A 25,148-nucleotide genomic window follows, 5' to 3' on the forward strand; every position below is an offset into this window, starting at 1 on the left:
ACGTCGGCATCTGTGTCTGCATCATCCGGATTTTTAAACTCCCCTCAGGAGGTAGACTTAATTCCATTCAGCGTCATTCCCAAAAGAAGTCAGACAGTCCAGTATTCATAACCTCTCACCTGAAAGTACGATCCACATACTTCTTGGTTTCTGTGGAGAAGTGAGGCCTTTAACCAAATAAGTCATGAATCTTTAAATTTTGTCAATGAAACCAAATGAACCTGGGGCTGGGAGTATAGCTTAGAGGTAGGCTCCATGCTTAGTGCGAGTGAGGCCCTAAGTTGAATTCTCAGAGTCACAAAGAGGAAAAAAAATAAATAGCAGCTCACTTGTTTTCACAAGAGGAGTCTATTTCTGGTGTCTGGGGTGACCGCAGGGATTTATGTACAGCAAGCACGTGCTCTACCACTGAACGACAGTTCCAGCCTTATAAGGATCCTGAACAGACGTTTTTAATGTTTACATAACTTACAAACTGAAAAGACACTTAGTTATAAACTGCTGGTGAAACACATGCTGGTATACAGATCTAGCCCCTCCCCCTCCTCCGACACCCCCACTCCCACCCAGGGAAACAATGACAAAAAGACAGTTCTACTATGGGACATGCACCAATTTCTGTGGTTTAGACAAACTCACTGCTGACAACCGACATATGTTTTTATTGAAGATTTTCCATCAAAGGAATATTTACGCTGGGTTCTCTTGGGCTTAGTATGTAAAGAGGCCTGAGATGAGCCATGTGTCTCCCAAGATGGGATGTGGGGCCAAGTCATCAGAGGGATGACATCATTAGACGACAGAATGTGACTTCAAGTCCCTCTGACATATTTTTAGAAGACACTGGATTATAAATTCTTTAAAAAGTCAGTTTTGACAACAGAGATTTCTCCTCTGGAGGGATCAAGGCCATGGTGACCCCCACTGTAAAAAGCATCCTAAGTCCAGTATTTGACACAAAGTGGATGCATCCAGCTTGAGTGCCCCTGGGGCAATAATCCATGAGTTGAACAACATCCAGTCCTTCAGCTGTGTCTCTGTCACCACTTGATAAGTCACAGGTCTATGAGGCTTTCTTTAGCATTAGTGCAATCTGGGAAAATTTTAGTCTCTGTGCGATATCCAGTGAACTCTCACCATGCTGTAGAAAAAAAAAGAAATCATTAATTCCCAGGAAAGTCAATGTCAGTGAGTAGTAGGCAATACTTTAGACAGATTGCTGACTCTCAGATTTTGTGGAAGCTTTAAAAGCTTTCTGTTCTAAATAAAATAAAAATATGCTTTAAAACAATACTTAAAAAAAGACTGGAAAGTGATCATGAGGCCTACCTAGGCAAGTGAGTGAGAGACACCCTGACTCAAAATGCAAAAAGCAAAAGGGGGTTGATATATAGCCTGACCCTAGAATGTTTGCCCAGCATCCTGAAAATGCTATATTTAATCCCAAATCTGAAAAAAAATAAATATTTTTTTTTAAATTCAAAGATGAAAGTAGTGAGATCCTTCCTTAATAAGAACAATTAATTTTATCGTGACTCACATGAGAAGCAATGAACTTACTTCCAAAAAAAAAAAAAAAAACCTAGCTATGAAAATCTTGCTAGTGGGAGAAGAAGAGTCCCCAGGCTCTCACCTTGTTCCTTATCGTGGGGTCGGCACGGGCTTCCAGAAGCAACGGGATGAGAGCCTGGTTTTTCATCTGGCAAGCGTAGTGCAGGGCAGTGTAGCCGTCCTGAAACACAGAGAACCAACCTTGTGGCTCCTCTGCTAGCTGTTCACACTTGTCCTCAGCACCTACTCCTAAAGCAACCATTCACACTTCCTAGTAGACGACTGACCAAAGCTAATCTGCAAGCCGTTTGTGGGCAGCTGTATTTCTTGTACAGCCTGTATTTCTTGTACTGTGAATATTTTCTTCTCTTCCTCACTATATATGTGAAAAATCCAGTAACTCCTTGCCATCTTCCCCCTTTCACATTTTCCATTTTAAACTAAAATGTGCAACTGATAGAAATATATTAAACTCAAGCATCATTTAAGCCCAAATCAAATATAACATTAAATAATATAATCAATCGATACAGAAAGAGGTGGTCATTCATCACACAACAATGGGAATACCTGCATAATAAATTAGGCATCAAAAATAGAAATGCAATTCTTTTGAAATCAAATTTCAACTTGCCTTTTCTGCTAAAAATATTGGAAACCTAAAACTTTACCAACAAATATGAGACAATAAAGAACAGAATAATAAAATGCCGGCCTACCCAGAGAGCATTAGCACAGAAATGAGTCTGGAGGGTAGGGTGAAAGGAAAAATTAAAACCTTCCACTTTCTCTGGGGAGGACGGAGATGCTGACAATTCAGTTACCATGGCTCCTACACCCCTGGGGTATTTCTCTGAACTTTGACCTTATCAGCCTTCCATTTATAAGAGACCTCTCTCTCTCTCCCAGTAGTTAGGATCACGACTGCAGCAGTTATTAACATCCAGTGAGCACTAACTGCATTCTAATCACTCCTCTGAGGACGTTGCAGGAACCTATCCTATAAGGTCAGTACTAATTTCCATTTTACAACCACGCACTTTGGGCAGGTCTGTCTGTAATCCCGGATACTCAGAGGGCTGAAGCTGAGGGAGCACAAGGTCAGGGCCAGGTTGAGTAACTTAAGGGTGCTTTATTAAGTTTAAAAAAAAAAAAAGGAGTGTAGGCATCGCTCAGTAGTAGAGGATTTACCTAGCATGTATAATGCTTTGAGTTAAGTCTTTAGCACAATTTGTTTTAATCTCCATTTGGTGGGTGAAAAACATTGAGTCTGAGAGGTTTATAATGTTTCAAGCTCACTTAACTAGAAAGAAACAAGACTAAATGTATTTGCAGGCATTCTAACTAATTCCAGCTGCCAAACTACTAAAGATAGCATTTTGATATCTTTGTCCTTAATTTATCACTACAGACAAACACAAATTCTTCCGAATTTTTCATATATTCAACCAATACTTTATTCTCATGAGTTTAGTGAAAGAATAGCTAGAACTCCAAAGTTACCTGATGCCAATAAGAAAAAAGAGAGGAAAACTATACCCAAAACATCCAGAAAAACAAAGCATTCATTTTTGTTACTAAGTATACTACCCAGGTATATCACGTGAATATGATTTCAGAATACAAACTTACACAGTCGGTAGCATTAACTTCGACGCCAGCATTGAGGAGCATGCGTACAAGAGTCTCATTCTGCTTTGTCTTCGATACCTGTCACAAACACCACTTCTAAGAAATTGTTTCGCAAACATTTTGTACATCTTGTCTGGGACTGCTCCAATCAACTGGTGGGATTCCTACTGGAGCTTGTGCTCATGGGAATAACTACTGTCCATCATCTAATAGCTACAAAAAAGAGTTAGCACAGCCAGCTAACATGGGGAAGGGATTCACTCTTTCAGTCATCTCTCAAAGGTGGGAACTGCACACAGCGGGACCCAGATGGGGAAAAGGTGAAAAAAAAAATCAGTGTAAAATGGCCACCCTATTTGAAGAAAACAAAAAAACATACAAAATAGACAAGTTCAACCTTCAACTTAATAGGATTCCTGCACTACATAACTACTTATTTATTCAGGAAAATTATCCTGCCAAAGCCCCATGCGATCATGCTTCAGTTTCTTGGATCAGAACCTCCCAAAACAGCTTCTGTGTTTGTCAGCTTTCAGGGGCAGGGGAGTTATGGCTTTCACTCCAACTCACCCGTGGGGTAAATTTTCAAAATTCAGAAATTTAGAGAGTTACGGTACGAGACAAAAACCTGGGCCCGTGATTCTGAGACTCATTTGCTGCTTTCTTCCCAGTGTGATCAGAAGCTGGTCAGCACCATGTACATACTCTAGCATGCACCATGGTCCTAATCCATGGCAATTGATAGGCTGGCTAAAGTAAGTGCGTTTCTGCCTAAAACACTTTCATTTGTGCACAAGTTGTTGAAATAGGACTCCGCTGTAAGTCAAGAAACACCTGCACTAAAGAAGACCGATTTTCTTGCCATTTCTTTACAGCACACGGTCATGAGGTACTTGAGTCATTTTTCACAGTGCACAGCCATGAGGTACTTGAGTCATTCTTCACAGCTCTGCTACACACCTGGCCTTTGCCTTAACAACAGAACTCACCATGAGGAAATATCCAATTAGCAAGACAGGCATTAAAAGGATAATGAGTAGATAATCAAAGAAGGTAAATCTCTTCTTCACAGCGTAGTGCAAGCAGGTTCTCTCTTTCTGTAATTAAGGAAAGATTCGTTATTCGAATTCCATAATCTTTAGAACTTCACACCAAAAGGTTTAGTTTACGCATTTTTTTCATTTCTAAGGCACTAAGTACAGAGTTGATTATGACATTATGCCATATTATCTTAGGGCTCTTCCATAAGCATATATAGAATTTTTAAATGTAGGACTATACTGCATAGTCAAATCCATATACACCATTTACATATTCAGCCTAAGTACCTTCTTTTATGATATAAATCTGTTTAATTAACTCGGGGTTTATGATACACATATGTTTAATTAACTCAGTGTTTTGATTACCAGAATATTGAATTTGGAGACTGTGAAGGAAACACTGGGGAAGGCCCCAAAATAAACAACAGAGATGGATACACACACAAACCATAACAGGACAGCTGCTTATGCTTTAGTTTTTGAGATAAAAAATATAATATAATTAGATATAAACATAGGAATAAAGTTAGTATGAGAAGGCACATAGATATAGACTATCTTGATTACCAGTGATGGAAATTTATTCATCTTGTGTTTTGTTGTGGAAAGTTTTAATGACTTGGCGATTCTCCCAAGTTTCCTAGCACACAGACAAACAACTTAATTCCTTAAATATGCCAGTATTCATTGGTGATAATGTATACCATGAGGAGTGTGCACCTTCAGGTCCTAATACTTGAAGAAAGCCAGAAGCATGCACAAATAACTATGAGGCCTACAGGCTGCTGTGCTAACTGGAATACACATCTCCCATTGCATCAAAATGTTTATGAATGGGTTTTTGTTTTTTTGTTTTGCTTTGTTTTGTTTTTTCTAGACAGGGTTTCTCTGTGTAGCCCTGGCTGTCCTGGAACTCACTCTGTAGACCAGGCTGGCCTTGAACTCAGAAATCTACCTGCCTCCCAAGTGCTGGGATTAAAGGTGTGCGCCACCACTGCCTGGCCTCTTCTAACTTCCTTAGACACATCTGCCAAGTGGACTTTTCAAGCTATTGAACCTTAACTTCCACAAATATTATTTAAATACCCTTATTCACAAAGCCTTGTCAACAATTCTACACTTGTACTTTGCATACATTTCTGTAAATTGACTACCTGACATAAGAGATGCACAATTTCACAGGATGCTACCAAATTATGCTACAGTGAGGTGATAATTTAAACTTTCTTGCCAGTCAACATTTGACTTTTGTTAATTCTAGCCAGTTATAAGACAAAAACATTATGGTATGCTGTGTTTTAATTTTATTTCAAGTTGCTTCCCATTGAGCCAATGTTTTGATACATATTTGAGTTAATAGTAGGGCTTGTCATCCAATACTTATCAAGTAATTCCTTTTTTAAAACTTTTTTATTGATCATTTTATTCATTTACATTTCAAATGATATCCTCCATCCCAGTTACCCCTCCACAATCCCTCCATTCTATCCCCCCTCTATCCCCTCCACCTTGCCTCTGTGTGGGTGTTCCATCAACCATTCACCCACTCCCGCCTCACTGCTGCAGCATCCCCTACACTGGGACATCAAACCTCCACAGGGCCAAGGGAAGAATTCAGACATATGTTAAGGGATTTCCTTTGTGTAGGGCTTGTTAGAATTGGGGACAGGCTTTATTATTTATGTGCCTAGAGTGTCCCCTACTTACAAAGGTTAGACTTAGAATGTTCTTACTTTACAGTAGAACCATTCTGTCTTATACCTTCAGTACTACATTAAAGAGACTGTGAAAAAAAATAAGAATAAATCTTTTTTTTTATTATTAGTAATCATTTTATTGGTTTATATTTTGAATGATATTCCCCTACCCAGTTACCCTTCCACCAATTCCCCATTCCATCCCCCTTTACCCTCCTCCCCTTTGCCTCTATGAGGGTGCTCCTCCACCCATTCACCCTCTCCCATCTCACCCTTCTAGCATCCCCCTACGCTGGGGCATCAAGCCTCCCTCCCCTCGCATTGATGTCAGATAAGGCCATCCTCGGCTATATATGTATCTGGAGTCCTCGCTCCCTCACTCTTTAGTTGGTGGTTTAGTCCCTGGGAGCTCTGGGGGTGGAGGGGTCCAGTTGGTTGATAATGTTGTTCTTTCTATGGGGTTGCAATCCTCTTCAGCTTTTTCAGGCCTCCCCCTAGCTCTTCCCATTGAGGTCCCAAGGCTTAGTTCAATGGTTAGCTGTGAGTATCTGCATCTGTATTGGTCAGGTGCTGGTAGAACCTCTCAGGGAACAGCCATACCAGGCTCCTGTCAGCAAGTGCTTCTTGGCATCAACAATAGTGTGGGGGGTTTGGTGCCTACAGATGGGATGGATCCCTAGGTGGGCAGTCTCTGGATGGCCTTTCTTTCAGTCTCTGTTCCATTTTTTGTCCCTGTCTTTCCTTTGGACAGGAACATTTCTGGGTTAAAAATTTTGAGATGTGTAGGTGGGTGACCCCATTCCTCAACTGGGGGCAATGTCTATCAAGTAATTCATAGTTATATTTTAAATTAAAAAAACTGTCTCCCATTATAATACACAACTAATATCTGCAAAAAGTAAAAATTAACCACCATTAAAAATATATGGAAAACAAAATGCAACTCTACAATGCCACTGCTAAGCCCACTGCTAGTGTACAGTGCATAAATAAGGCCCTTGCCATGATTTTGATCCCATTTAGAGCATCCTACTAGGATGGTTGAGATTCACCTCTTCAAAGTGAAACCCAGGAGCAGTCAAATCTCTCACTTCCTCAGCCACCCATAGCATGCCTCCAGAAGCCACAGGCCTCTGATTCCTTTCTTCTTCTTTTTTTTGGGGGGGCGGGGGAGGATGGTTTTCGAGACAGAGTTTCTCTGTGTAGCCCTGGCTATCCTGGAACTCACTCTGTAGACCAGGCTGGCCTCAAACTCAAAAATCCACCTGCCTCTGCCTCCCAAGTGCTGGGATTAAAGGCGTGTGCCACCACCGCCTGGCTGCAGTCAGTGCTCTTAACCACTGAGCTATCTCTCCAGCCCCCAGGCTTCTGATTTCTGACAGGGATGCTCACCATACCTACCTCCTCAGATGTGATCCAGGAAGGTCCTGTCACTCTATTGAGCTGTTTCTGTTAGGTTCAACTCAAGTATGACTTGTGTGTGAACTAAAACCAGGCTGTGAGCTTGGCTCAGTGACAGAACATTTAGCTAGCTTGTACAAAGCCCCGGATTCCATACTGAGGTACCGGGGTCTTTAGAAGACAGCCAAGCAAACACTAAGTACAAGCAAGAAAATCTGGAAGTGATTTTTTAAATAAGATTTATTTTTATTTTATGTATACGAGTGTTTTGTCTGCATGTATACCAGTGCACTACATGCATGTTAGATTCTCATGGAGGCCAGAAGAGGGTGCCAGATCCCCACAGAGTTAAGGATGTCTGAGTCACTGAACCTTGGACAGCTAGCAGATCTCTCTAGCCCTGATTAACCTTTCGATAATACATTGTTGCTTAGAGTTTTCTGGTCTTTAACTGACTAAAAAGGCAGGAGTCCCTACTCAGTTTTTCTCATTGAACGCACTTGAGTGGATATACAACATTTGTAACAACTTCAAAAGTTGTTTGGGGTATTTACTTGGTACAGTTTAAATATTGCTTCTACTACAATGCAACTATTAGGTCAGAAAGCTCACCACAAAAATGTTTAGAAAAATGTTTTAGAAAAACACATTCATGTTGTTCTCTCTTGGTTCTAAAGCCTCCAAGACAAATGCTAGTGGCTCCTTAAATGCATCCTTTATGTGTCTGTGTACCACTGGCTCACCAACTTCTTTGTCTCCAGCAGGCTTTTAATTACATCCTTAGGTTCACCAAGCACACTATTGGATCTTCTGGAGACCAAGAGATTACAATAGGAAGTACTGGTTTCTGAACACTGGAGAATGCACCAGGAAACGTTAGATAGCAGCTATCAAAATAGGTGAGTGGGGGCTAAAAAGATCTCTCATTTCAATAGAAAAGCAAAATAGAAATGTTATAAGCAGAATGGAAGTCAAGAGTCCACCTCACAGAGAGAGAGTGACACAATCCTTTCATGTCAACAAGAAGCAATAAAACAGATCACTGCTGGACTGAAGTCATAGCGTAAGACAGAGACATGCAGAAAATTTATAGACATTTAGGTCAGGGGAGAAAAAAGAGAGGAAAGAGGCAAAAGTTGGATGTAATCAGCAAAAGTGGAGGGTGGGGTGCTAGGAGAAGCATCCCTGCTAAGCAGCAAGGGGCCATTTTAGAAAGACCCTTGTGCATGTGTCAGGTCGGCAGCCACAGACTCATAAACTGCACTCTAAGGAAACGCAAGGGCCACAGAACTATTCACTGATACCTTGGCAGCCGACGCTGAAGTTCTAGCCTGCTAGGAAGAAAGAGAATCAAAATGCTGTGGCATTCAGCAAGGTTGGATTGGAACCAAAATCTGAGGAGAACAAAGACAGGGCTTCTAAAAACACACCAGGCATTAGGAAGGGCCTGGGGACACGTGAAAAAAGTGCTCACAGTGGTACCCGTGAAGGTCATGACTGGATCCAAAAACCCAATAAAAAGCACTAAGAATCCAGGCTGGAACAACAAGCAGGCACATGACCACACCCAGAACCCACACATCATCACACTCTCTTTCACACAAGCGGGCACATGATGACACTCAGAACCCACACATCATCACACTCTTTTTCACACAAGCAGGCATATGATGACACCCAGAACCCACACATCATCACACTCTCTTTCACACAAGCGGGCACATGATGACACTCAGAACCCACATCTACAACCCCCCACCTCTCTCTCTCACTTTTACTCCCTTTTTATTTGATGTCCAGTGTCATTTTAGCTGGCCAGAGAAGTAGACCTGCTCTGTTCTGTTTTCATTCCCTCTTGATCTCTCGCCCCACTCCTCCTCTCTCCCCCTCCCCTCTTCCTCCTTCTCTTCTTTCTTCTGTCTTTTAATTTTGAAAATCAACTCTCTTTTTTTTCTGTTTCATTTTCCTTTTGATTGGTTTTACCAAAGAGCACAGTCTGGCCCAATAGGGCCTCCCTGCCTCAGCCTTCTGAGAGCTGGTATTATTCTAAGTTTTCTAAGGAGATCCCTTTGCCTTGTTCTTTTCCTCCTATCATTACCCAGAGCATCCTCATCTACCCACCTCTTGTCTCTATTATTGCACCCTTCCATTTACTGTAACTTCTCCCTTTCCCATCATCCTAATACCAATCACTAGGCCTACTGTTTTGTTATTCTCTTTCTTGTCTACACCCACACTAAGGTGCATCTTGGGGTGCACAATATTGTCTATGTTCCTTTCTCCCTAAAATTATTAAAGCTCAAGAAGTAAACATATTTTAATTATTACTATATTTCAATAATGGGCCTAGTATAGATTCTCAGCCGTTTGGCCACACCTGATCCCTAATACATAGGTCCCTACACACACATCATACATGTGCACACAAATTATGTTGTTGTTATTATTATTATTATTTTAATGAATTAAATAAAAACAAACAATAGAAAGAACTGATAAAACAAGAATTAATGTTTTGAAAAAATAAACAATATTGACAAACCCTAAGCTTCTCTCAGTGATGAACTATAATGGAGACCAAATAAATCTGTTCCTCTCCAAGTTCTTTTTGTCAGTGTTTATCACAGCAACAGAAAACCAAATTAAAATAGGAAATACTACAATAGATGCCAATGAAATTTGGAAAATCATCAGAATATAAGCAAATTGTATTCTACTTAAGTAGAAAAATCTAAAAGAAACATGAATTTCTGTATGCATACCAAAATTAAACCAGGATGAAATAAACAATTTATAATAAGCAGTGAGCTTGAAGGAGTAATAAAAAAATTTTTAGACCAAAGAAAGACTTGGTCAAAATGGATATAATTCTGAATTCTATCAAACTTTAAGAAGAACAAAAGCCAATGCTTTTCAAATTAGTCTTTAAAATGCAAACATATTTTTAAAGAAACAAGCATTAATATGGTAATTAGACCAGAAAGTATTACAAGAAAAAAAAATATAGCTCAATCTCACCAATGAACATAGATACAGAAGTCCTCAACAAAATACTTGGAATGCCAACACAAGAACACAAGAAGACATCCACCATGATCAACTTGTATCCATTTCAGAGATGGCTCAATATACAGAATTAATATATCATCCTAAAGACAGGAGTCACATGTCTACTTCAACGGATCAAGAAAAGACTTTTGACAAAATCCAGGATATCTGCATAGTCAAAAATTCGAACAGAACTATAGACAGAAAGACTACGTCTCAACATAATAAGGTCTTCAAGCCACAAAACTATGCCCAACACTATGCTAAACTGAAGCCAGATATAGGACAAGGGTGTGTCCACTCTCTCTACTCTTGCTCTGTGATGTCTGAAATCTTGGGTGGAGCAATAAAACAAAAGAGGCAATAAAAGGAATCTAAGCAGAAAAGGAACAAGTCAAGGCATCTTATTTGCTAATGATATGCCTCCATTATGTAAGAGATTCTAAAGGCTTCAACGCGAAACTCTCATATCTGATAAAGACCTTTACTTCAGCAACGCAGCAGAGTACACAATTAACTTATAAAAATCAGTAGTCTTCCTACAAATCAATGACAAGCATGAGAAAAATATCAAGAAAACTTTCCCACCTACTGTCTAAAATATATTTGGATAACCCTCACAAAGACCACCCTGGACAAGTAGTGAAAACTCAAACATATATTGTGTACTACTTGGATAACCACGAGTCTGTCTTCGTTCTGTGAAACTTGTGTGAATAAAGAGGCACCTGGTTGCTAGTCAGTCAGAAGAGCAGATAAGGCCTGACTGCTAGCAAGTCAGCTGCAAGATTCCCCTGACCATCGCACCTGGCTCACTCCCTCCCCTCCCCAACTCTGACTCCTTACGTCCTCTATGGGCCACAGGGTCACCAAAGACCCTCTGACTCTCCTCACTGTGCCAGTAAGGCCCCTGGAACACAGCCATGTTTACTGTAGCACGCTGCACCATGCCTAGGTCATACAACCAAAAGAAATGCTCATCACCAGAGGAATAGATGAACTAAGTGTGGTATACATGTATGCTGGACTGTTTTAGGCAGAAAGGAAAATGAAGTCACATCATTCATAGGAAAATGGGTGAAACTGGTGAAAGTCAGTGGAAGTAACTGTCAGTCACAGAGAAATATCTCGTTTTCTCTCCTTTGTAGGTCATTTTTTTATAAAGATACATGCAATTGTGTATAAATATTTGAGTTGGAATTAGAAGTAAAACTGTCTTGGGGAACAAAGGAGACTAATAGGAGAGGAGAGACGGAGAAGATGAGGAGGTGTATGGGACATATAAGGAGAAGGTAAGGAGTTATATGGGGTATAAAGGAGTAGGTAAGCAGGTATATGGGGTATATAAGGAGAAGGTAAAGAGGTATATGGGGTATATAGGGAGAAGGTAAGGGGGTATATGGGACATATAAGGAGAAGGTAAGGAGGTATATAAGGGTAAGGTAAAGGGGTATATGGGGTGTATAAGGAGAAGGTAAGGAAGTAAGGGAGAATATATTCAAGGTAAACAATAGACTTGGGTGAAAATGCTCTCATGTAACCCAGCACCAAGTAACACACATCAGTGAAAAACATTATAAAAACGCAACCCTATATCAAAATGACAGATAAAAATGTAAATAATGGCAAGCGCCAAGTTTTCTTTCGCCCATTATTTCTGTAACACTGAAGAGAGAAAGAAGACAGGTTGGAGAAAGCAGAACAGAAAAAGGAGAAGCTGCCTACAGCCAACAGAGGGGACCGTCCTCTTCTTCAGGGGCACAGGGACGTCATCACTAAACATCCCTGCTGGTTGAAATGCTATGTTTATGCTTTTAGTCTTGCAAAATGCCCTTGGGTTATGTAAGGCAAAGCAGGCGAAAAAGAATTGTCTGGATTGGAAACTATAAGAAGGAAAAGTGACATCAGTTCCAGCAATTTAAGAGAAGCCTCGCAGTTCCACTCACTCCCTCAGGTCAGGGTATATTTGGGGTATGTTCCATCATACTTCCTTACATTCTCCTGATTCTCATCTCCAAGTAGTCAGTCCACAGCCTTCCTTTGTCCTGTTTGTTTGGTTACTTTGGTTCATTCATTCATTCATTCATTCATCTGTTTGTTTAACTTATTTGATTTGTTCTCCTTTTGGCGAGCATCAGATTATAAGAGAAACTTCATAGTCTCATTAGAGTTGTACATTCTTTTTTTAAAAAAATACATTATACAAGTTGTAAATGTATCTGTGTGGATAAAATGTTTGGCTAAAGACATACTCGCAAGTTAGGCCTATAGAAATGTCCCAGCTGAAACGATGCCATTTGCATTAGACCATCGTCCCACAGCAAACTCACCAAGTTTTTGAGGTTGACATCAGCATTTCTCCTTAAAAGGAAGGAGACAATCCTCAGGTGCCCCCGCCTGCAGGCACAGATGAGGGGAGTATCACCATTGAAGCTATCTTGGATATCCACGTAATGGTTGCTTTCTTTCGCCCACCGCCACACTTGCCCCAAGTCATTCTGGTAGGCTGCCTGGCAGATGGGCTGTCAAGAGAAGCAGAATAGTTTTTGAAAAAGGCAGGCATGAACCACCAAAAAGAAAGCATTACCCTAAGTCTACCAGCCATCCATGAAATTCTGCTTGCAATTTTTCCAAAATTGCTGGCAACATGAAATAGGCAAAAGGTCATGTAGATGAATGAGTAAATAAATGGATGAAACACTATGAACTTCACTCATCCACTATGGAAATTTTACATCATGATGGCAAATTAGGAAGACCTTATCAGAAAGAGTAGAATCTGGGTAGAGTAGAATGGTGCCTTAGGGAAGGAAAGACGTTAGGGCAGCCGTGGGTAATCAAAAACCCACGTGACTTGCTCTGCAGTGGGTAAAGGCACTTGCCACCAAACTTGAGAACCTGAGTTCTCTAACCTAGGACCCCACAAGGAAGAAGTAGAGGACCAGCTTCGGTACGGTGTCCACTGACCTCCATACCTGCACTATAGCACAGGCACAGACACACACACACACACACACACACTCACTTACATGCACATACGCACATGCAAATATAAAAATGGAGATTACCACAATGTCCCTCCAGGGGACTTCTAGGCCCTGGTTTCATCTGGAGCTGTATCATTGACTCCCCAGTTTTGCTTTTGTTTGCTGGTGTCAAATTCCTTGAACTTAGTTGCCACTGGTCTTCCAGGCTCTGTAGCCTACAAGTTGCCTTATGGGACTTTTCAGCCTCTAACTGTGTAAACTAATCTAATAAAAAATTTTTTTTCTTGTGGCACACGCCTTTAATCCCAGCACCTGGAAGACAGAGGCAGACAGAATTCTGAGTTCAAGGCCAGCCTGGTCTACAGAGTGAGTTCCAGGACAACCAGGGCTACACAGAGAAACCCTGTCTCAAAAATAAAATAAAATAAAATCGCCTTTAATGCTATGGATGCAACCTATTTGTTCTATGCTGCTAGAGACCTGGATCTGCTGTAAAGAGCTGGGAGCAGGTCATCTTAAAGCTGTACTGAAGGGACTCTGGGAAGCTGTGGCATGTTCAAGCATGGCTCTGGCAGGCCTGGTCCTTCTCCCCAATTCCTTCTGCCTTGCTAAACCCATTAGGTTACATTCCTAAAGCAAGCCACCAAGGTCTATTCCCTTATTTGGCTACTTCCTCCTCCTGAGGTCCAGCTATCAAAGTATTGAAGTCCAGCAATCAAAAGCCCCCTTTGGCTCACCTAATTAACATGCCCAATTATAATTAAACACCTCATCCTAACATGGGTTCCCCCTTTACCTTTATAAACTGCCATTTTCCTGGGTACCACATCTGCCTCCTCTCTGTCCTAAGGCAGTCCTTTGACCCCCGCAGGGACAAACACCTCTTTTTCCCTCTCCCTTCTTCCCTTCCCCTTCTCCCTCATCCTCTATCTCCTGGCTCTGTTTCTTATTCCTTGCCCTTTTATGCTCTGGATCTAATAAATCTGCTCTGTGTTAAGAACTTGGTCTTGGCATGTCCAGAACTGATACTTTTCCTTTCATATATTCTCTTGTTAAATTTTTAAACCATTTTTACAACAATTCACCTTCTTGCTTCTCTTTAAATTATTATAGATTTCATAATGCTGGGCCACATTTCTTACAGTTGTTCCCAGTTTTCCACAGTCCTCACAAGTCCCCATTACACCTCACCCAGTCCATTTCAACCCTTCATATTACATGCCTGGCTCCTACTTTCAAGATCAAGAATTCCTCCTCTTGGATTCTTTAAAAACTTTTACTGAATAAAGCTAAAAATAGAAAGACCAAGAGACAGTTATGGAGAGTCACTAGGGACTTTCTCAGTAGGCACGGGGAATCTGACTTAAGGAAGGCCCACTCTAACCTTTAGTCCTTTGTTCGGAACACAGAGTTTCTGTTTTGAAAAAGTAAAGTGGTAGAGGCTGAGGGCAGCTCAGGGTAGAGCTCAGTGTAGAGCTTTCTGAATCAGCTCTTACACTGAGCTGATTCAGAAAGTGCGTAAGGCACTGGGTTCATTTCTGAGCATAAATACATACACATAAACATAAGTAGATACACATAAGCACAAATACATACACATACACATAAATACATACACATGCATGGACATGGATATATATGCACAAAAATAAAGAAGTAAATAAATAGTAGTGTGCCTCGCTTTGGTGTTTTGAATGAGAATAGCCCCCATAGACTCATATCTTTGCATGCCTCCTCACCAGTTGGTGAACTGTTCTAAAGGATTAGGATGTGTAACCCTTTTGTAGGAGGTGTTGTGGGAATTTGACAACCAGTCGTAACTTGATGACACTGTGTTTACTGCCTGATCCATCTTGGTCTATTAGTGACATTCCCTCCAGAGTACCAAGACTTACATTATAACTTACTCACAACATAACTCCCCTGTGAGTTAAAGAAACTTAATATGGTACCAGGCATCCCTTAAAGGTCGTTCACCTTGGCCCAGGAGTGCCTGTGAGATGCTAGTGGCCTCAGGTGAGATTAAAACACGTGGCACACCCCTCTAATCCCAGCTCTTGGGAGACAGAAGCTGGCCTGGTGAATCTCTGAGTCCCAGGCTAACCTGGTCTATAGAGTGAGTTCCAAGACAGCCAGGAATAAGCAGAGAAACCCTGTCTCAAAAAACAAAGAGGAGGAGAAGAATGAAGAAGAAGAGAAAAAGGAGAAAAAGAATAAAATGATGAGATAATAGTGTTCCTGCTGTGAGGTATTTAGCCATTTCGGCTTCTATAAACTATTTAACCACTTGCTTATCACTGTGAGACTGGGGTAAAGTAGTCTTTCAATGACTATACAACCTTTATAGGTCCTTCAGTTAGCTTCCTTTTGCACAGCATGCTTTTTAAGAAGTCTGCTGCCCTGCTAGCAATGAGAATGAATTCCTTTACTCTGAATTTGAATTGGGTCTAAGTCTTTGGTCTTTCCCAGTGAATTTGAACACCACAATGGTGTGGCTTGGTTGGAAGAGGTATATCACTGACAGTAGGCTTTTCGAGTTCTCTCTCTGCTTCTTACCTACATGACATGATGTTTCTAGCTCTCAGTTACTGTTCAAGAGCCATGCCCACTGCCACGCTCCCACCCTGATGATAATGGACTGACCTTCTGAGACTGTCAGGCAAACCACCAATTTAATGCTCTCTTTTATAAGAGTTATCCTGGTCATGGTGTCAATAAACAGTGACTAAGAACTCGCTGTTCTGTATGTTCCAAAGACTTATCTACCGTAGCCATTGTCTTTTCCAAATGAGCCAGTTGATTAAGCACATATTGAACAAAAGAACAAACACACAAGTGGCAGGTAGAAACATCACGGAAATAGCAAAAGATCAAGTCTGTAACGCTCAACTGAGACGCTGAAGTGGACTGATTGACAGAACAAACCTAGGTCACATCATCACGTCAAAGGCTTGTAAATATTCAGTACAAACAGACTGGAGAAGCTGATGTAGGGAGCGTGGGGGCGGAGAGTGGGGGAGGCGTGCCAACTGAGCTCTCTCCATAAGTGAGCCTCCCATGGCTAAACTTCCGGGTTCGGCTTGTTTCCCACTAACTCGATGGCGTTTTACACCATGAGATAAACAACAGTAGCCTCTGCGGGTCACAATGTTTCAACTTTGAGCTTTTTTGGAGTTTTTCTTTCTCTCATTAACAGAGTCAGCTGGGCCAAACTGTCCCTGGACAATGGGTCTTGGAAGAATACTTAGAGACAAACACGCTTGTGTCTAAAATACGGGAGGGGCAATTCCACTTCCAGGGCCAGCTCCTCAATGAGCGAGCTTAAATAGCACAGGATGATTGTAATGTGCATCACACTCAGTGGAACCCAAAAGATTCCCTGCTGTTTTGCACTGTTTCCAGTAGGGGGCAGTTCAGCGTCAGAAAAAGTACACAAGAAGCAGGAGAAAATTCTACCAGCATGGAAGGGTGGTCACCTTTTTTTTTTTTTTTTTTAAAGAAATTTGTTATATATTTTATAAGTAAGTAAAAAATAGAGATTCTGAAGTTCCTAACATAATGAAATATAGGTATTTAATAGAAACCTGATTTGGAAACTATACATGGCACATGAGTCACATTCTACTCCTTAAGTGTGTAGTTTGCTGTTAGATAAAAAATTAAAATTAAAACGAAAAGGGCTGGTAAAGTGGAAAGTAACAAGATTGACATATCCATTTGGACAGCAAGAAAAGCTGTTCGGTGTTATTGAAGTTCCTGCAACTTCAAGGCACTTTAGCTTAGAGTAACCCTACCTGGAAAAAGACTTCTAGAACTCTAAAATTCCCCTGTATGCCCAGCACCAACTCTCTGTCATCCTCGGGCCTTACACCCCAGTTCATTACTCTCTGCCTGTGACTGTATTATCTCTCTCTGTCTCACCCATCCAGCCTCCAGCTCATTCTCCCCACACTGAAGCTGCCCACGGAACAACGGAGCCCTGTCTCAGACTTCTTCCTTTTCAAACGGTGAACAAATATATTATAAATTACTGATCTGTGATTGTCACAGCACCTAAAAACACGAGACCAATCCTTTTTGTCTACGCTTTCTCGTATTGCAGCATCTAGCACAGTGTGGGATACAGTAGGCATTCAATGTGTTCTTTCTTTGTGAGTAAATGAATCAATGAATTCTAAAGTGAACAAACATATATTGGGCATCTCGGCTACTCCTGAGGTCCTCAGAACAGCCCTATAAGGGAAGTAATGTTTCTGTACTCACTCAGCACAGGTGAAAGGAGGAGACTATGTCTCCTTATCCAAATCACATAGCTCCTAAGTAATAGGGACATGAGCTAAGCTATGAAGCACAGCTAGCAAATATTCTGCCTGCCTCTCTCTCCTCTCCCCCCAGCCCCCTCATTACTTTGGTCCTAAGTACTTCTCTGGCTGGAGGACTTTCTGCCAACAGTAAGCTATAGTTAGTTTACATACTCACGACTTAGTCTTCTCCCACTACCAACCTGCTAGTTCTTGGTTACATAGTCAAATGTTTTCCCAAAACTGACCTAGAATTAGCAATGTCTACAGAACAACAACAACAAAATGCTGAATATGGAGGCAGCTGCCTATAATCCCAGCACTCAGGATGCAGAAGCAGGAGAAACAAGAGTTTGAAGCCAGACTAGAGTGTATAATAAATAAATTATTTATTTAGCCCTTTCCCTCTCCCCTCCCCCCTGCCCCCTCCCCCTCTCCTCTTCCTCTCCCCCTGACATCTTCCCCTCTCCCTTCTCCCCTCCCCTCCCCTCCCCTCCTCATACATACCCCTTTCCTCCCTTCCCTATACGCCTCCCATCCCCACTCTCTCTGCCCTCATGGCTCTGCTTCAGGTCTTGGCTTTCTGCCTCTACCCTTTCCCCAGGTCCTCACTCCTCTCCCCTCCCTGCCAATAAACCTCTTTTACACCATGTTTGTTGCATGGTGTAATTTCTGAGGGGTACGCTTGGCTTAGGCCTGCCAAAGATATATGTCTACGCTGCATTATATTTCGCAACACTCAGTATACTGACTTTGAGCGACTATCAGGGAGAGGTAGCTAGAGTAAGCTTAGCAGGGAAAACAGCCAGTAACAGCTAGGGAGTGGGTAACATATAGGGTCCAGCCAGGATTCTGCAGGTTTGGGTGGGAAATGGTGCTCTCACGTGTTTAGGAATAAGAGCTTCGGATGTGAACTTCCTGTGTTCTAGTCTTCACTCTCCCTCCTTGCCGAAGCGTTATTTGGACAATTTACCTGAGTGCTTTAAACACTTGTGCTGAGTTTCCTCCTCCGTCCACTAACTGTTCCTTCTCATAATGCTGTAGGAAGAATTAAACCCGACCGTGTGGACGAAGCAGTTTGGGGCTGAGTCATCCAGAACCCTCAATTAGTGCTAGCCACTTTTCTAATTATTGAAGCATAAGGATCCAATTAGCATGCATAGAAATGGCTATGAAATAGAAGATGGTTGCTGAAAGAGAGTGCAGAAATAACAGGGCAGGGCAAAAATGAGGACCCCCCCCCGAAGGAAATTTTGGCCCCAAAGCAATGGAGAAAAGACAGGTAAATTCAGTAGAGAGAGCTGTAGACTGGCTGAAGTATTTTTTAGCCAGGAAAAAAAAATACTTTGGTCACCACATTTCATTTTAGTAGATGTTTGTCACAAAGTATATGGGTTAGTAGATATGGGTTGGTAGAGGAATAGCGCTGATGTTTACCTAGATGAACGGGTTAATGACATAGGAGAGAGGGTGGAGGACAGGGTAGAAGAGACTCCCGAATCATGGGTGGAGAGACTGGTGTATTCCTAATGACTAGTGTCTGGGCTCAATGAAAACACCAAATGGCTTTAATCACCAAGTGTTGAGGCAGTCATCAAGGAGAGCTGGCTGAACTGGTGCAGGAGTTTCTTCAGCAAGTCTATGGCTGGAGAAGGATTGTGTAAAGGAGTCCAGGGTAGAAGCTGGGAAACCCGTCTGTCAGCTGGGAGAGCGGTGGTTTACCATGGCTCACGTGTAAGTTAGCAGGATGGAGAAGGATGGACCGGACAAAGTTAGACATGTGGTCTAGTGAGAAGAGTAGCCCAAGCAAGGTGCGCAAGGCTAGGGAACCATGAAGCAGAACATAAACTATGGAAAAATCTGCTATGTGCGTCTCTTTGAGGAATAGTAAAATTAACACTGCTGTAAGTACTAAGAAGACTAAGAGTTAGATTCCCTGGTGGTCAGACAAATGAGGAAAGCTCCACCCCCATCCCACCCCACCCCGTTGCCTAGGTAATAAAAGTAAGCAAACTTCCAACATGGTTGACTTCTCCCTCACCTTTCTGATATGAGACAAAATCCTGACTGCTTTAAGCAAAGTCTTGTACGCTTTCGACCGCCCCTCTGATATGGCCTGGATCAACAAGTTCAAGGCCAGGATCAGGACTTGTAGCACAACAGTTGTGGGCCAATTAACTATCTTCAAACTAACCTTAGTTAGGAGAGGAAGACTCTTCAGAAACTTTAAAACAACAACAACAAAAAACGAAACATAAAAACAAAAAACAGACATTGAGAAAAGGCTGGATTTTTGGCTTCCCCCGTCCGGGTCTGCTTTGTCTAGGGTCTTTTTCTCAGGCACGTGACTGTATCCTCATCCTGCAGTGAAAGCCTCTCTTCACCTTCTGACTCTGGCTGCTGCTAGTGATGGCTGAGATTTCTCAGGGGCTACCTGTGACACTAGAGATCCGCCATGTCTTTTCACTTGTTAACAGGCAGAGAAAGGGAACCCTATCGAGAATCCAAGGCTGTGCCAGTATTGCACCTTGCCTTTCTGGAAGCAAACGGCAAAATTCTTCCTAGAGTCATTCTCATTGAGCGCTTCAAGGATTGTTTAAATTCGATCAATTTGCATAATGGGATAAACTGTTTACAAAGGGCATGCATCCCCTCTGACAATAATTGGGCTATTCAAAGACAATGACCTTAAAATGTTTTTCTGTTGGAAAGTTTAAAGTGGAAACATATTCAGGTATCCCCGGGGCACAAATTATTTTGTATTTAATTTAAAGAAGAGTTAAGGGAAGAGAAATGAAAAGTGTTTTCTGTGTAAGTTTCAAAGAGCCATAGGGCTTCGGCTATTTTGATCTTAGGGGAAGCTCTGGGACTTATTTTTATATATCCTCATTTGAGGGATGAAGAGATCTCTGAAGGATTTGTTGGATTACAGTGGTGTGTCCCTGGGACCCTGTGCAAGCTTAGGTCCCATTTCTCACCCAGTGACAGTCTGGCCCTTCAGTTTAAAGTCATGCAAAGTTTCCTGGGTGCCATGTGTTTACAAAGAACTAAAAACCTTCCTGTGACAGTTGTTGATCTTCCTGACTTCAACCTGCATGCTTAACTGACATTATCTAAACCTGTAATCTGTCCTGTGCGTGCTGCTTTAAATGTTCATAGTATTTTATTTAAAGATTTATGCATTTTTCAATTTGGTAGGCGTGATTTTTGCTTTGTTTGTTTTGTTTCTATTTAAATGGTTCCTGATGATGGGGCTGGAGAGATGAGCTCAGATGTCTTGCAAGCATGAAGACTTGGATGTCATTTTCAGAACTCACAAGAAACAAAACCTAGATATGATAGTACTCTCTTACGATCCCAGTTTAGGGGAGGAGAGGTAGCCAGATCTAAGGGTCTGTGGATGGCACTACCTACAGCTGTGCTAAGTACAGATGAAAAACTAACCTACAGACTTAACACCCTGAGCTGGCTTTTCTCTTAAGTTCATCCACTACTCTTTTTTTTTTTGTTTACAATCGTCCAGCCAGCTGTTCTTGAATATTCTATATTCTTACCTGTTCTTGGGTCTTCGAAGGTCTTGGGATCTAGAAGACTATGTGGTAGTCTTCAGCGACATGGGTGCCACAAGAAGGATTTCTGGCCACTGCACCTAGAGGGCCATTTCCCAGCCCACTTCCTGTCTGTCATATGGCCATGCTTTACTTTTGTGAACTACACTTATCATGATAAAAAGCGGGTGATCCCTCCAGTTTCCAGAAAAGGAGGTATCCAAGATTTTTTTTCCCCAGAGTCCCTGGGTGTGCCACCGATGTAAAGCACAGCCCTTCTTCATGTGCTGGTGTCTCTGAGCAGGCCACCTGCTCCTTCTACTTTCAGGTTACCTCCTTCTTATCCTGCCTTTCGGATGGTGCATCTTATTCCTCAGGATTATTTCTCAGACATCTGTTTAGTGTTTCCTACAGCACAGCAAGTGCCCAGAACCACGAGTGGCTCCCAGGCCCTTTTCCAAGGGAGATGGTTGAGCCTCCTTAACTAGAACACTGCTTCCCTAACACTAGACTTCTGTAGCGGTGAGCACCGAGAACATGGGTGAAAAGCCCTTTCTGACTGACACACAGTGAGGGTTAGGAAAAGGAGATGAGGTTTAGGAATGAATACAGTGTGTGAGAATCAGGTCAGTATTTTTAACTTAGCAAGTATGAACCATGATTAAGTGGAGTTTTGAACCCCTGCTTGGGTTCCATTTTTAACCCACTAGTTCAGGATATTTGGGGATTTAGTAAAACATTGTGGTTGTCTCAACATTCTCTAGGAGAGATTGATGCAAAGAAGAGGTGAGGGACCCTGTAAGATGAGCAGACCTACCGTAATGGTGGTAAGCAGTAACAGAGTGTTACAGCTTTTAAACTCTGCATACCTGGAGACTATTAAATCAAGTTACATCCCCAGACCTGGTATCGAATGGAGGATTCTACCCTGACCTCAAAGGGAGATTCTACAAGTTCAGAAATCATTTGCCAAAAACAAAAGCACCCTATTTCTGCAGTAACTGAAATGTCCTCAGTGATTTGGTCACAGGCTTCGGCTTGCCAATCCTGAAGCAAAGTACGGAGGAAAATGACATAGAAGGACCTAGAACCTACCTCTTCTTACAAAACAGCAACATTATTTGTTTCAACCATAGTCCAGCAAACTGTTTGGTTTTAGATTCTCAGATCAAGGACAGGGCCTGAGGTGCATATTTTACATATCAAAGCAGATTTGACCTCCAGGTTTTCCCAGCATCCCTCAGTCCCTACCTGGCATAACCTGCCCCCAACCCTGAACTTTCCAGCCCAGGGGCTGGGCTGCCCTTCCCCCAGAGGTTCTTCCATATATAATCCAGACATTTTGGTCTCCTTCTCCTCCTTTCTCCTCCTTCCTCCTCCTCCTCCTCCTGCTCCTCCTTCTCTCCTCTCCTCTCCTCTTCTCTTCTCTTCTCTTCTCTTCTTTTCTCTATCTGTGCAGGCATCCTTCTCTCTCTCTCCCCACCCCCTCAGCCCACCTCTTCCCATTGCAACTCCCCTGGCCTCAATCCTTGGGGCCAGTGAACCTGCCCAGAGCAGTTTCCCAATAAACCTGCCTTTAACATATTCTAATCTGGCTTGGATGGACTCATTTCACCAGTGGAGAAATAACCTATCATACACTATTTGTGATCAATACTAACCTTGAGCTTTAAGGAATTATCTATGGAATCCTTCAGTGGTGTGTGTATATATATTTTAAGATTTCATAGAAAAGTTCATGTTACTATATGTTGGGTCCCAGTCCTGTGTCCTTTGTAGCGAACTAAATGAATCTTTGTTTTAAAAAAAAAAAAAGGCAACAGAAAAATTTTTACAAACCTCCAACTTATTTTGACATAGCTGAAAAGTTAAACATTTATGTCACTTTGGGAATGATTATCAGCTCTACTTGGAAGTAGTTAAACATGCCTGACCTAGTCTAAACTTGCCTTGCTTGACAAATCAACACCAAACTGACATGTAATTACACTGCTCGTTCCTCTGGTAGTCACGAAAAAACTGCAGTTGTCCCCACAACCTAGGCTAGTCATAGTACTGATTAAGGGATCATCCACATATACAGAGAATTAAGGGACCACACTGCATTATCTTAATCTACACTTGAACAAGAGTGGGCTCATCTCCATGCACATAAAAGCCTAAAACACCGGCACCCTGAGGAGGAGTTCTGACTTTCTGGATGGCTGTGAACAGGTTACGGCTGGCACTCTTGTCAAAACTAGTTTTGTGGACCCTACATAAGGTGAGTCAGAACTCTGGAGTGAGTGTCCCAGAAACTTCACTATTAATGAGTTTCTCTCCCTGACACTTAGAAAAATTTACCAGACTAAAATGTTAATACACATTATATGTTTTGCCATCCTCATATGTACGTGAGTTCTTGGTGAGATCAAAATCACAGAGGAAGATGTTCCCAGGATGGTGAAATAAGCAGACTATGCCTTTAGTAAAGGAACATGCACACTTATGCACACACACTCGAAAACTCATGCTTGCACATGTACATTTGACGTAGATGCCAAACAACTACCTTTCAGGCTAGCAGATCAAAATCAATGAGGCTCCCTTGAGCATAGAGAATGGAATGCTGATTAGCAAGTTAACTGTCAGACAAGGAGTAAGTCATGGATAATAATAATAATAATAATAACAAGAAGAAGAAGGAGAAGGAGAAGGAGAAGGAGAAGGAGAAGGAAGGAGAAGGAGGAGAAGAAGAAGGAAAAGAAGGAGAAGGGAGAAGGAGAAGAAGGAGAAAAAGAGGAGAAGGAGAAGGAGAAAGAGAACCATGACAACAACATTACTGTGCCTCTGATACACTTATTCAAACATCACCCTTTGAAACACTGAAAATGTATTTGATTGTAGTAAGCTATGTTCAATGTAGAAAAATGTCCTGTCAGCTATCAAGAGGAAATAGTTCAAATATCAAAGCCATACTGCCTGTCATTGTTTCTATACAGTGATAACCTGTATTAATAATTGCCAGAGGTGAACTTCCTTTCACATACCAAGCTTCAAGGTGTTGCTCTATTCGTGGGTTCCATGAAAACTGACAATTGTTTGGCTTTTTAGAAAATCCAATTAGGTGTGAGTTTCTCTTGCTCTCATGTGTTTCATGGAGACGCAATACAGCTGCAGCTCTGTTTTTCAGGGTTCGTATCACCTCTGCAACTAGGATGTCAGAAAATATATATATCCCATCATGCTCAACTCGGGTCTAGCTAAAACTTAGTATGTCAATCTAACCTATGTTAAGATATTAAAACAAACAAAGCAAAACCAAAAAAAACAAAATCCTAAATATCCTAGCACATGGGATCTTTCCTGACTTAATACTCATGAGGAACACTAAACAGGATTGAAAATAATCCATGATAACAGGGACAGACAATTATTCATGGAAAAACAAGAGCAATTTTTAGCCCCTTTGGATTCCTATGTTCAGAAATATGACATACCTCAGAATACAGGATTCCCATCCTGGTCCTTCCTGGGTTTGCACTCTCTCTACAATGCAGTAGTGAATCTTCTAGAGGCGTTTCTAATTAATATTAAATTTCTTCCCGCAAAGAAAGATCCTTGGAAGTCCAAGCTGGTGGCGAGCCCTCTCTTTCCACACCTGGGAGTGCTTTCCCAGCAGTGTATGACAGCAACACACCTTGTAGAGAGACTGGCTAGGAAGCGAAGGCATCGGCTTACAGGTAGTGATCCCAGAGCTGTATCATTGTTACAGCCAGGGGAACCGGTTTCTGAGTCACTGCTCTGCCAGTGGAGGCGGCCGGTAAAAAAGGTAACACAGGTGGGGTACTGGGAGGAGGAACTCCTTAGGCCAGCAGGAAGAGTTCAAATCGGGACTCTGTAATCACGCAATTTCTGAATTGAAATCCAGCCATTGAAATCCAGTTCAATGGTCATTATG

The 25,148-nt window shown here is 41.8% G+C and overlaps 1 protein-coding gene across 1 annotated transcript; it reads right to left on the bottom strand.

The window, feature by feature from the left end:
* Positions 1–436: 436 nt before the first annotated feature.
* On the bottom strand, positions 437–24,950 carry Ankrd22 (ankyrin repeat domain 22). Its single transcript, XM_031390119.1, has 6 exons — positions 24,688–24,950; positions 12,703–12,894; positions 4,173–4,280; positions 3,184–3,261; positions 1,634–1,732; positions 437–1,141 (listed from the first exon to the last, which is right to left on the bottom strand). The coding sequence occupies exons 1-6, from the start codon at positions 24,706–24,708 to the stop codon at positions 1,064–1,066; spliced, it is 576 nt and encodes a 191-aa protein (XP_031245979.1). The 5' UTR covers positions 24,709–24,950; the 3' UTR covers positions 437–1,063.
* Positions 24,951–25,148: the final 198 nt, after the last annotated feature.

This window comes from Mastomys coucha, unplaced genomic scaffold, assembly GCF_008632895.1.
Source record: "Mastomys coucha isolate ucsf_1 unplaced genomic scaffold, UCSF_Mcou_1 pScaffold21, whole genome shotgun sequence".
In the NCBI taxonomy this organism is placed as follows: domain Eukaryota; kingdom Metazoa; phylum Chordata; class Mammalia; order Rodentia; family Muridae; genus Mastomys; species Mastomys coucha.

Excerpts from the sequence above, each read along its gene's own strand:
- Ankrd22 (XM_031390119.1), bottom strand. The coding sequence starts at position 24,708 with ATGGGAATCCTGTATTCTGAG. Across the intron at positions 1,733-3,183 it reads AAGTTAATGCTACCGACTGT|GACGGCTACACTGCCCTGCA; the intron begins GTAAGTTTGTAT and ends TCTGTGTTTCAG. Across the intron at positions 1,142-1,633 it reads ACCCCACGATAAGGAACAAG|CATGGTGAGAGTTCACTGGA; the intron begins GTGAGAGCCTGG and ends TTTTTTCTACAG.